Source organism: Vespa crabro, chromosome 1 (genome assembly GCF_910589235.1).
Source record: "Vespa crabro chromosome 1, iyVesCrab1.2, whole genome shotgun sequence".
Classification (NCBI taxonomy): Eukaryota; Metazoa; Arthropoda; class Insecta; order Hymenoptera; family Vespidae; genus Vespa; species Vespa crabro.
Genome location: NC_060955.1, coordinates 14,824,516 through 14,838,184, shown reverse-complemented (window position 1 = coordinate 14,838,184; position 13,669 = coordinate 14,824,516). Strand labels below are relative to the sequence as shown.

At 24.0% G+C, this 13,669-nt stretch overlaps 2 protein-coding genes across 4 annotated transcripts; both read left to right on the top strand.

The window, feature by feature from the left end:
• The first annotated feature begins 107 nt into the window (after nt 1-107).
• On the top strand, nt 108-2,220 carry LOC124432636 (tRNA-dihydrouridine(20a/20b) synthase [NAD(P)+]-like). Of its 3 annotated transcripts, XM_046981652.1 has the most exons (4): nt 108-311; nt 398-595; nt 710-907; nt 1,002-2,220. In XM_046981652.1, the coding sequence occupies exons 2-4, from the start codon at nt 420-422 to the stop codon at nt 1,819-1,821; spliced, it is 1,194 nt and encodes a 397-aa protein (XP_046837608.1). In that variant the 5' UTR covers nt 108-311; nt 398-419; the 3' UTR covers nt 1,822-2,220. The 3 variants fall into 3 exon arrangements, with proteins under 3 accessions (XP_046837608.1, XP_046837610.1, XP_046837611.1); XM_046981654.1 differs by lacking the exon at nt 108-311 and having other exon boundaries at nt 318-591; XM_046981655.1 differs by lacking the exons at nt 108-311; nt 710-907 and having other exon boundaries at nt 318-595.
• A 1,818-nt stretch (nt 2,221-4,038) lies between these two features.
• Nucleotides 4,039-11,363, top strand: LOC124432633. The gene is made up of 9 exons (XM_046981646.1): nt 4,039-4,189; nt 4,602-4,674; nt 4,751-4,997; nt 5,063-5,180; nt 5,267-5,411; nt 5,521-5,608; nt 5,702-6,074; nt 6,149-7,958; nt 8,732-11,363. The coding sequence occupies exons 1-9, from the start codon at nt 4,187-4,189 to the stop codon at nt 8,734-8,736; spliced, it is 2,862 nt and encodes a 953-aa protein (XP_046837602.1). The 5' UTR covers nt 4,039-4,186; the 3' UTR covers nt 8,737-11,363.
• Nucleotides 11,364-13,669: the final 2,306 nt, after the last annotated feature.

Here is a 13,669-nt window from a genome sequence, read left to right as displayed (position 1 = left end):
GCCTGCAAGACTTTGAACCAATCAAAAATCGAGTTTAGACGCTCCGCCTTCTTGTGACTTCAGAACTATCCCGAACATTCGAAAAATTCATCAAATTAATTACGAAGATAAGATTTACTTGGAAGACGTAAAGAACTATGTTATCATTTGAAAATTATAATAATTCTCTGTTATATTACTTTTCTCGATATAATTTTTCTACTTTATATAATACATACAATTAAATTAACGGTATATAATAAAGAGTAGATCGACAACCGGAACTACAGTGTAGTGTAGTAACTATTTCCGGAATTTCAAGCAAATATGATGTAATCATTTACTAAAGTTACCGCGCACATCGCAAGAACGATGTAATCGATTAACAGTTCTCTTTTTCTCTGTTTCATTCCAACAGATGATGCTACTTTGGCACATAAATGATAACAGATTCTACATCTTGGTTACTATTATTACTATGGGTAAATAACCTTTTTTTGAAGCATTTACAACGTGTAGCGTTTTACATTTTAAGGAAGATGACGGTCGATATTGTCGAATTATTAAAAGAACCGAGAATAATAAAGGTCTGCGCGCCAATGGTTAGATATAGTAAGTAAGTAACAATGGAGTATTTTTAATGAATACTCTCTTTTTTGCTGCCAGTTTTTAATAAAATTAAATATGAATTAGTATTAACAATGTTTTTTTATGAATGGCTTTCATTCAGATTACCATTTAGAATGTTAGTCAGACGATATGAATGTGACATTTGCTTTACACCTATGATAGTGGCAAATTCATTTGTGAAGTCGGCTAAAGCTAGAGATAGTGAATTTTCAACAATAGAGAAGGATACTCCGCTTATTGCACAGTTTGCAGCCAACAATGTAGCAGATTTCTCTAATGCAGCAGAAATAATTGCTCCGTATGCTTCTTTTATATAAGTATATTATAACTACATTTTATTTGTCTAAATATACATTTAGATATGTGTTCATAATGCAACTTCTCTTTCGCAGATATTGTGATGGAGTTGATTTAAACAGTGGTTGTCCGCAACGATGGGCTATAAATGAAGGATATGGTGTAGATATGTTAAAACATCCAGAACTTGTAAAAGACATAGTATCTCAAGTCAGAAACCGTGTGCCTCATCCATTCACTGTTTCTGTAAAAATACGTATATTAAAAGATATTCGCAGAACAATTGATTTTTGTCAAACACTAGAGAAAGCTGGTGTATCATTTTTAACTGTACATGCAAGAACACCTGAAATGCGTTATGAACCTATACATTTAGATGATCTTAAAATTGTTAGAGATAGTGTACAATTACCACTTATTGCTAATGGAGATGTGAAAAATCTAGAAAATGCACAAAAACTATATGAAGCAACTAATTGTCAAGGAATAATGAGTGCAAGAGGTATTTTAACAAATCCAGCTCTTTTTTCAGGATATGCAACTACACCACTTAGTTGTATTCAAGATTGGATAGATATTACAGCTAGGATTGATGCACATTTTTTATGTTTCCATCACCATTTAGTATTTATGACTGAAAAAATGTTATCAAAAAAAGATAGGGTATATCTTAATAGCTTGAAAACTAGAAAATCTGTTTTAGAATTTCTTGGAAATCATTTTGATATAAGACCAAGCCCATCTTGTGATATAATAGAACAAATATTTTGTGATATTAGTGAAAGTAATATTGCATATGATAATGAAAAGCACGCAAAAAATAGACAAAATATGGAATGTAATAATATATATATCGAAAGAGATCAATCAGAAATACCTAATTATCTTCTAGGAGATTTATTTCAAGAAGCATAGAATTTTCTATACAAAATTTCATGAAAAAATAATTTTAACACAGAACTATACTATGTACAGTTTTAAAGTATTGTCATTTTTTTTCATTTTTGTAAAATATAATATCAATGCAAAACAATTGTTTGTAATGTATAGAAATATATTTTATCTTTTAAACGAAATTATAAGATTTCATTTTTCATCCACTCAATCAAAGCTGTATTCAAGCATCTTGATTTATACGTGACTTTAGCAACGGGTGTAGAAAAAATAAAAACTAGAAACGCATTAGGATAAGATTAACCCTTTTCTTAATTTATTGTATCTATGTATGCTTGTTCAAGTACACTATGCTGCTCACATTATTAACACATTTGGTTTGAAGGATTGAATTGATTAAAAGAATTCATTTAAAAAATATAAACATAAATACTACTTTCATATTCGATTGATATTACATGCACTGTTTCTGAATCCACTTAAAATAATAGTAATATATTATAATATAGTAGAATAATGAAGTAATAGAGTACTCTAAAAAATACATAATTATACTTGTTTTATTTAAGTAATAGTAATATTATTATTATTTTATTAAACCAGTTTATTATTTTATTAATAAATTATTAATAATTAAGCTCAAAAATTATATATATATATATATATACATATAGTCATAAAAGTAACAATGTTATTACTAAATTTTATTCGGTTTTATAATAGTTTACGCCAACGATAAGTTGGCGTAACTATGGATCGATTTTGATGAACAATGTCTTATTTTAAATTTCTCATTTTCCTTAAAAAAACGTGTCGAAAAATGATATTTCTTAAATAATAGTTTATGTCTAAAAATAAAACTTTCAAAAATTCAATAAAGCGAGGACCTCGCTTAAATGTTCATCTTTAAAATGAGACGTTGTTCATTAAAATTGGCCAAGAATTACATCTTGACTCATTATTGGTGTAAACACTGTTCTCGACATTTTTTGCAAACAAAAATATCGTATAGTGGCGTCCCTTGAAATCTGTGGTAAAAGAGAAGTTGGTACTCCCACTATTGATTTTCATATAGAATGATGTATATTTGTTCCGTGAAGTAGACGTTGCCTGCTTATTTTTTCCGTAAACTGATGCTCAGATTTTCTGATCCATTTAAACGCAAGGAAATGCTTTTTACGATGGTTACATAAAAAAGCTATGATAACTCATTCTGGCATTTTAAATATCAAATTCAAAAAATTAGTTGTTTATTACTTTGAATGTACACTATCACTTTTATGCTTACTATTATATATTATGGTTCTATAAATGTATTTTTTATATACACATAAGTAACAAACTGATTCTTATAATATATAGATCAAAAGGAAATCTAAAATCGTTTAAAAAATTATCTAAAAATAACTAAAATGTTAAAAAAATTTATCAATGAATGTCCAGATATAAAGTAATAAAAACAATATTTGAAATATAGCTGGGAAAAGTAAAGTTTATGTCCCTATGATAAAGAACCTAGCATATATTTCTAAAATTAAGAAAAAAATCTTTAATTTTTTAAAATTCTTGGAACGTAGCAGTAAAACTATATTTTAAACTGATAAAGAATTAAAATTATGTAATATTTTAATATATTTTTTACACTGAAAGCCGAAATTTTTTAGAAGTTCTTCCTTATCTGATAAGGAATAATTAAATAAGGCGTTATTATCCAATCTTATATTTATTTCCTCCACCGATAATTGGAATGTACGTTTCCAGTTGATTTGTGCTAGATAAAATACAACGGCGGTATAATTTTGTTTAATGACAAATGCATATAGTATATACATTTATAGATTATTTTATAAAAAATAATAATTAATGAATATATATATATATATTTATAAATTATATATTATTTTTATAGAAATCAGAACATTTGTTCGTTTCTACATTATTAACGAAGTAGAACTCCTAGCGTTATTTTTAGTATTTTTCCTATAGAAGTAATCCACTTTATAATATTACTATTAGTACTACTATTACTATAATAATAATATACAATATAATAATATAATAATAATAATAAAGATAAGAAAGATATAAATATGAAAGATTGAAAAATGTTAATTCATAGCTTATTAAACCACCTATGATATAACTAAACGTTTATACACCAATGTGATAGGCGCATGGTAGGAGCAGCGTTCCCCGTTTGTGCTTGTAATTCATATTTTGTCCACACTTGTCGCTGAAGTCATACACGCTTTGGGCGAAAGATGGTGAACAGTCATAATAGCCGCAAATGTACGTATTATTATTATTAAAATTTGGTTGAAATTATTATTCTACTTAACTATGTGATGCATCCCGTTTGGTAGAAGGCCATACGTTTGGAAAATCTATGGTACAGTTGCCCGTTACTTTAGTAAATCAACTATGATACAGAAAAATGAATGAGTTTTTGAAAAAAATATAAGTGCAAACAAAAAATGACAGACGGATGGTGGAATTCAACAAACGTGTTATTGTCGTTTTTACCATCAAACCATCGTTATTACCACTGCTATTGTTAAGACGAATTACAATCTGTTTTTTTTTGTCACTATGTATGTAGAATATTTAATCTTATTTCTTCTATATATGTTTGATTAAAAAAAGATTTTCGATAAAATATAAACATTTTATGTATAAGCATTTTCTTTTATTATTTCAGTAGAGAACTTTTAATGCATATGTTCTTTATCGTAGCGTTTTGTTTATTTTATCATAATTCTGTTTTTCATACTATTTTTGGAACTCTTTCTTTTAATTTTCAGAAAATGGCACAGCTTATTCAAGATACGATTATTACCAGTTCTTTAGCTTTGTCTAAATCATTACAAAATGATGGTATATTATTTGTTTCTTTTATTTTTGAATCATAATAATATATTTCCGAAGTATAACTTTAGTATCTTTTATTTAGATAATGCATTTGATAAAAAAGCATTGCTACATGAAAAGGAAGAAACAGATATTATATTGATACATGAAAACTGTGACAGAGTATTGAGAAATCATAAGAACGAAGAAGTACAGAATAATAAATTGCATAGTACTAAATCATTCGAAAAAGTTTTTTCATGGCTTCTTACATTTGATAGAGTAATGCATTCATCTATAGGAAAGAGAAGTTTCCATCTTCTAGAAGAATTGCTCTCCATCTATGTCAAGTAAGGCTTTTATAATAATTAAAATATTAATTAAGAATAAATACAATGAAGTTTTATTTTTTTAGCAATATTTTAAAATTTATGGAAATAAATTACATTATGACATATGAAGTTATTAAATTGAAAAAGCATATGAGTAATACATTAATATTTTTTCATTTTTATTGGCACAATATTAGTGAGGTATAGTATTTATTATAAGGTGTTTTTTTTTTTTAATAATTAAGAATAATAATAGCACATACACATACAATTTATTTTTTATATAGCACATAAACAATCATAACTCCTATTTAAACAAAATATCAGTATTATTGGCAATATATGTAGATATAGAATTAAGAACTTCCAAACGCTGTAAGGATCCTTCTAAGGTAGCTGCAAAACTTTTTAGTGCATTATGGATATATTTAAGTAAGTTTATATATGTTAATCATTAAAAAAAGAAACAAGAACTTAGAATTAAATATTTAATTATGCTATATGCTTCAATAATATTTATATATAATCATATAAATTTCAGATAAATCAAAAGAACATATATTTAAAGTATTACTTAGGATTAAGCTAATTACTAAAAGATATGCAAAGATTTGTGATCTTATATTCTCGTATGTAATAATTTTTATTTACATTTGTGTTTAAAGAAAAGTTATTTAAATTTCGATTCATATTACTTAATTAACTATTATTTTATTTTACAGTAAAAGCTTGACCAATTTAAAAACAAATGAAGAGTCTATAACAGGGATAAAATATATAAGATATTTATTCACTTTAAAGCTTTGGAGAAAAATAAAAGAAAATTCAGAAGACGCAAAACAAGTTGATGAATTAGCTGTGGCTATATTAGGATCACATATGCCAAAGATGCAAGCAGACTTATTGAAACTTGTACCTAAACTTCCTCTTAACTGTAAAAATGAAACATTATGGTTAATGCAACCAAACTTATTTGATCTAAAACAAGCATGTAATGATTTCCTCGTACTCGAAGAAAATATTGAGATAACTGAATATAATGAATTGCCTTCCACAATAAAAACTGAAAGAATATATAATTATACTAATTCAGAGGTAACTTCAATTTTTTACATTTATATTTATCATTAGATATTGTATTTCATTAAATATTCTATTTAAATGCTTAGACAAATATGAATACTATCAAGAATAAAGAAATATACTCCTTGAGTTGTATATCTAATATAAATCAGAAGATAGCTTCAAATAAAAATAAATCAATGGAAAGTATTCGTGAAGAAAATGATAATTCTTTAAAAAATCATATTAAAAAAAAGATAGAAAAAAATAAAAAATTTAAATTAGTGCCAAATGTAAAACCAGGGGAAATAATAGTCATTGATTTTTCTAAAGATAATGAGGAATGTATTTCCTTGAATAAAAGGAAAAAGAATAAATGTAAAAAAAATTTGGAGTGGCTTAGAATTGTGGCAAAAAAGTACCAGAAAAGCCCAAAACTTTTTTTTATAGATGATGCGAAAAATATTGATACTAAAGAATATGCAGATATATTAAATAAACAAAATAGATTAGAAGACCTGCAAAGCTCTCTAACATCTTTAATTGGTCATGATAGTTTCTATAACACGTTAAATTTTAATGAATGGATAATAAACCCTTGTCTGATTAAAAAATGTGTAGAAGAAAAAACATTAAGTGTTAATAATGAAAAAAATGTTGAATTGTACAGTCAAGAACCTTTGGTAGATATTACAGATCCATCTATACTAAGAAAAAAAAGTAAACAATGTGTTAATCAAAAAAATTCGATTGGTAGATGTGTAGATATAGTTGCTTTTGGTTTAAATGCAAAAGCAGAAGAAGATTTTGATTTATTTTCATTAGATGACAATGGTTCTATATCGATGTTTAAAAATATATCTTCTTCATGCTCATCACCATTACTTATCCAATCAGATATAAAAATTTCTGAATCAAGAGAATTTTCTTCAAATTTTGGTTTTAAAAAGTCCGATCGCGAATCTAATGATATGAGAATGGAACAAATTTATGATTTCCAAGAAGCGGATATTTTAAAAGAAAATGATTCAAAAATACATATAACAAATCAAACTTTAATAGATGAAGCATGTATTTCCAAGGATGTACCCTCGAATCATTTACCAATTCAAACTGAAGACCTTTTTGTGCCACCCTATAATAATGTATCGACGTCTTCATTGCAATTAGACTTCGAATTATTACCAACAGAACAATTGATAGAAACATTTAATTTACCATTACCTTTCAGTCAGTATGATTTAATATCAAATAATTCAATTCCTTTGGATTCACAATCTATATTTACAGAGAATGATAATATAAATATACAGCAAATTGTAAATGGACTACAATCAGTTGAACCTTATGAACGAATACAGCAAAATATAAAGATATCTTCTGATTGCAACAAATTATATACAGACAAGGAGGTAATGGAAAATACAAGTCATTTTTGGAAACAAATAGATCTAATGGATTTAGATGATTCTTTACCACTAAAAAAACGTATAATGTTGAATTTTCGAAAATCGAATATTATTTTTAAAAATGATATAGAGAATGAACATTCTATAATTATGATAACAGAAGGTGTATCAGAAGATACCAAACTTTTATATAAAGTAGAAACAGAAGACAATATTTTAATACCAACAGAAAAATCTTGCTTAAAACCTTTAAAAGGAAGTATTACAAAATCTGATACACAAATTTCCAAAATACCTCTTGTACAAGACAAATGTATGAAAGAAATTTCAACTAAAATCTCTATAAAGCCCAACGTTAGAAAACTCGATATAACGTCATTTAATGAAGAAACATCAGTAAAAAGAAGAAAAGTTACATCCGAACTTTTACCTCTTTTAGATGCAAGTAGAGTTATATATTCAACAAATACACAAGCTCAAGCAAAAGATTTACTTTCTGGAATGAAAGGTAATTTGATATTAAAATTTGTTAGTATTTTTAATCAAATATCACTTTTATATTATGATAAATTATGTATTATACTCTACAATAATCTATATATATATATACACACACATATTTTTATTTATTATATATATAAATTTTCTTTTATATTACTGTTATTTAAAATTTATATTATGTGTTTCACTATAAATCTTTTAACTGAAACGATAAATTTAATTTTAAATATAGTAAATATAGTTTTGTACAAAATAATATCAATCGCGTTAAATATACGGAATAATATATATACATACATGAATGTACATGTATAGCATATAATTATGTGATATCAACGATTGAAGATGTCTGCATTGAAGATTTATGATTACTACAAATTACAAATCAAAGTAAGACAAGTAATTAATGTGTAAAAAATATTTCTAAATCCAATTTTATGAGCATTGCATATATTTTTCTCTTTCTTCTTCTATATCTGCTTTTAATTGTATAAATTATAATATGTAAAGCATAGTATGTAATGTAGTTAATAGTCTTACAATAGAAATTATGCCATTTGATGAACAATGATTTAACAAAAGTTTATTTATCTCAATATTTTTAGTTACATTGTATTTGTATTTGAAAACAAATCTTTTATTACTTATTTTTGATATTTTTGATATCATGACAACACAAATCATATCATTGAAGAGGTACCACTTTCAACATTTAAAAATAATGTCAATATTTTTATAAAATAAGAAAACTATGTTTATTTTTGTTTACTAATTTTTCAGTATGATGGAATCAGTGGTCAAAAAATACATATGATACCACCATTTGCAGTTAAAGCATATCATGCAGTCTATCATGTACAAGCTTGTATAACCACCAAAGAAGCAAAAAACATTTGCATTGAAAATATGATGGATAAGATCTAAGAATCCTATGAATATAGTATATTGACAATATAGCAGATTAAATAACTTCATGAATATGCTATAAATAGATAATGCATTTGAATATTAAATTCAAAATTAGTTATTAGTCATTAAGTTTGTGAGTGATTTATATCGTTAAAATCTAGTATCTCGCTGAAAATAAGTTCCACACTAAATTAACTTTTAAAATCAAGATTATTTTAAGGTCATATTATAACACAGATAAATATATAATATTATTTTTTTGTTGTGTTAACATACAACAACAAAAAAATCTTTGTATATTCGTAAAAAAACAAAATGATCTTGGAAAAACCATTAAAATATTTACGAAAAAAATTTTCTTCGTATTGTCACAGATAGACGATATTTAGGTAGCCTGTTTTAAATGAAACACCCTGTATACTAACAATAGTTCATCTTTGTCAATTTTTGATTATTTGATTATAATAATATTATAAACCATCTACTAAAACAATTATTTGACATTTAAATTATATTATTTTAAAGTTATTAGAGAAAAGTAGAAGCTAGTAGAAGTTATTGAATCCCGATATGTACGTAAAAACATTTTGTATGTCATCTTAATATTAAAAAGAAACAGTTTCTTGTAAGTAGTATATATGATTGTTTAATGGTAAATACTAACAAATATTGATTTTCTAGCTTCATGATTTTTAACCATAATTATTGTATAATCAAATATTGTTTATTGTCTCATTATGAATTAATTTTCTATCTGCAATAACATTATACTTTTTAGTATACATATAAAACTAAGAAACAATAATCAATAACCTGATGTTCATGATATATAATTCACAATAGATAACAGGTTCTAATATGGTATTATTGAGAACTGCATTAATCTTTTAATGATATAATAAAAATATGGAGTGTACTCGTATTAAATTTTAATCAAACAAATCTAAGAAAACGTACATAATTTTATTTTAAATCAGCAACATATTAATTTTATTATCACATTTTCTCAGAATATTTACTTGTAAAAATTTGGTTTATATATATATATATATATATATATATATATATATATATATATATATATATAAATAATAATGCAAGTAAATATGCAAGTAATAATGCAAGTAAAGATATATGAAAGTAATAAGGGCACGATATTCTCTTAATACTTATTAAAAGTAATTACCTTATTCGAAAAACACATATAATAATTCCTTAAATGTTCACATACAGATGATAATATAATATCGTGTAAGAAATAAAATCTTCCATCGTAATTGAAGATTTTAAGAGAAAGTAATTAATTTTAACAGTAAACATAATAATACTTCGTTTTAGCTTAGATAGAATATATAACCGCTGTCTTTGCTCTGATTATGATTAATATACATTAATATTAAATCTTAACAGGGTGCAATACAAGAAAATGACATATTTTTATTTAAACTCAGTGGCATATAACTATTATACAGCATATTCCATGTATATTAAATTTCATTAGTAACATAAGGAAAAAATAAAAAAGATATTTTAGGTTTTAGTATTGAAATTATCAAATGATTTACTATTAAAACAATTTAATTATTTTTTTTGTGTAAATATATTTGAAAAATCATTAATGTTTACTTATGAATAAGTGTTATGTTTTCTTTCTCAGTACAAGATTTTTATTTTAATTTTACTAATAAGAAACTGATTTTGGAAAATGTCATATTTAAATATGTTTAAAATCCTATTTTAGTTTTGTTATTTTTATTTTAATATGATCAAATTACGATAAAATATATTTAATCTCATAATTTATGACAATAAGTTTAATGTTGTTTATGACTATTTTGTTTGATTTCAAATGCAACAAATTGATGTTTTTATATCGCATATATATTTTTTATTGTTTATTATTGTTAAAGAATTTACAGAAATCTTCGAAAAATGTTCAACTTTTTATATAAACTCTAGCTCACTTATTTTAATATTATCCTTTTTTGTTTTGTTTAAAATTATAGTTTTATGATCATATATATATATATGTGCGTGTGTGTGTGTGTGTACATATACACACATACGCACACACACAGAGAGCTGATTGTAATACATTAAATATTAATATTTTTTAAGATATCTTCTGTATAACATAAAATTTAATGATTATAAATTATGTACCCAATGTAAGTTTAGCAAACTAAGCAAAGTTATTTTTAAATAAATATTTTAAATTATATTTAGGTATAAATAAATAAAACAAATAGATATATGAATATGTACATATATTCGTACATAACAATACTGTAAGTACATTCATTAAACAACCGAAAGAAACATATTTTGTTATTTATGATATTTTTCAACTATTGTAAATTTATAATATGTAAGGGAAACTGACTATAAAACTAATTATTTACACATTGTGAGTTTTTTAAGCATAATAAATGTTGTCGTATGTATTTCTCTTTTATGATATAGAACAGATTCAAGAGAAAATAAAGAAAAAACTATAAGAGAAGAAATTATTATAGATATATTATATATCTAGTTTAGTATTGACTAAATAAAAATTGCCATTTTTTATAAGAAATATACATCTTTATATATTTATAAACAAATTTGATTTTTGCATCTGTTCGTTTATCTGTTTATCTATTTGTTAGTAAGCAAATTTTTCATCTTTTAAATAAACTTTATTTGAACAAAATCATAATATTATAATAATAGCATATTCTTATACATTGAGACACACTAAACACTCAGTCTATAATAGTTATTTTACAAGAAATAAAGATCGTGTTTTCTTTTTATCATTATTAGAAGAAAAATACACATTCATATATAAATTTAAAATATTTCAAATATAAGAAAAGTATTATTCTCAGTAGTTAAATTTGTATTTTAATTCATATTTTATTTATATATATTATTAGACTGAGTTTGTACTTGCTAAAACAATAATAATTAAAATATAATGTCTTTATTTTACAATTGCCAAATAATGCAATATAATACCAATTTATAATAAAGTAATAAACTGCTTTAAGATGTAAAAGTGTAATTGATCATTTTTTCTTTAATAAATCTACACTTGTAAGAATTTCTACAAGTTTTCAATATTTTAAAATGTAAATTAATAAGCATAAATTGGTACATTACACAGACATGAAATGTTTTAATTTATATTGACATAACTAAAACTATCAGACTTATTTATTCAGGCTTTATAATATTAAATAATGAAAAACAGACACACACACATGCGCGCGCGCGAAAATTGCTAAATTATATCTTTTTTGATAGAGAATAAAAATGTTGACTTTTCTCATAAAAAAAAAAGATAATATCCAGTAATAGAAAAAAAAGATTATGATATGTGAATACAATGTTATTTTTATAACAAGTGAATTATTTGGCAATATAAATAAAAGTTGTTGCTAAATTATATGAGATGATGTAGCATGTTTGTATAACACAATATTACATAATAAAAAATCACAGGTTTGAGATCAGATATTGGGATATGGCACCGAAGTATTATATTCAAGAAATTTATAAATTTATTTAACCAATATTAATAACTTAAATCAATAAATAACATTGTAGAAGATGATAATTATGTTAAAGATGAATAAATTAAAAAAATGTGTGCATATTGATATATTCATCGTTTTTAATTATGATCTGTTCATTTAGTGATGTTTGAAAGTTATATGATGTATATGATAATAATTTTTCATATTAACATAGATGTTCTCATAAAGAATGTAAAGTTACAATGAAATTGAAATATATTAATATACTCTATAATATTATTTATGCATTTTTAAGCTGTGAGATAGATTTTCCCTTTTGGATTTAATAACTATTGCAAGTTTATATTCATAAGTTTCGTTTCTACAAATTTCTTTTTTTATCTTGTTTAAACGAGTGATTATGATTAAACAAATATTTATGTACACATATTAACACATTGACTGCCATGCGAATGTTGTACATTTTAAACTGGAGACCACAATAAAATCTTTATTATTATAATGATAAATTATTGCATAGTATAATTAAATATCATATATTTTATCAATAATGTGTTTATTTTACTGATTACTATAGCCCATAGTGTATTCGATTGATTTTGACAATTTGTTAATAAGCTTAAAATGGTACATTTTCAATATAAATAGTCCATAGAATTGCATAAAAAAAGTAATAACATTTTTTACGACTGTCATGATTGGCCCTATCTTCATTTATACTGTTTTAATATAGTTCATTGCAAAATCTAATTTTTGGAAAATATCATGTTTATTAATTTCTAAATTAACGAAAATAAATTGATCATTAATATTTAAAATAATAATTTACACGTACATATATTATGAATAAAAAAATAAAATTCTTTTTATTCATAGTTTCATTATTCTATTAATAGCAAAAAACAAAAATTAATAATAATTAGTAATTATTGAATAGCATAATTTTTAGTTCACACTATTACATAGTTATTTGCATCATTCAAAATTCTTTTTATTCGATCTGTAAATTTTTTAAATTTAAAAGTCCCAGTCATCTATAATCATTGTAGTCTTACTGAGAAAACAGGCAATCAATGTATTAAATGGTTTAACAAGTCATATGTTTTTTGCATATACCGATAAAGCAAAACAAAGATACGATAATGTCATATTTACGATTAAAAAGCATCTTATTATTTAAATTAAAGCTGATATTTGTTAAATGTAAAATAAATGAATTGACTAGTTATGCTATACTTCGATACCTGGAAACAATAATTCATAATTGTTTTATTCCAACATTTATGTG

What these genes read in the sequence shown, in the direction of transcription:
- LOC124432636 (XM_046981652.1), top strand. Translation starts at nt 420, where the DNA reads ATGATAACAGATTCTACATCTTGGTTACTATTATTACTATGGGTAAAT. An exon ending in CCAATGGTTAGATATAGTAA is followed by an intron (nt 596 to 709) that starts GTAAGTAACAAT and finishes GCTTTCATTCAG; the next exon opens with ATTACCATTTAGAATGTTAG. An exon ending in GCAGCAGAAATAATTGCTCC is followed by an intron (nt 908 to 1,001) that starts GTATGCTTCTTT and finishes TCTCTTTCGCAG; the next exon opens with ATATTGTGATGGAGTTGATT.
- LOC124432633 (XM_046981646.1), top strand. An exon ending in ATTTGTGATCTTATATTCTC is followed by an intron (nt 5,609 to 5,701) that starts GTATGTAATAAT and finishes TTTATTTTACAG; the next exon opens with TAAAAGCTTGACCAATTTAA. An exon ending in ATAATTATACTAATTCAGAG is followed by an intron (nt 6,075 to 6,148) that starts GTAACTTCAATT and finishes TTAAATGCTTAG; the next exon opens with ACAAATATGAATACTATCAA.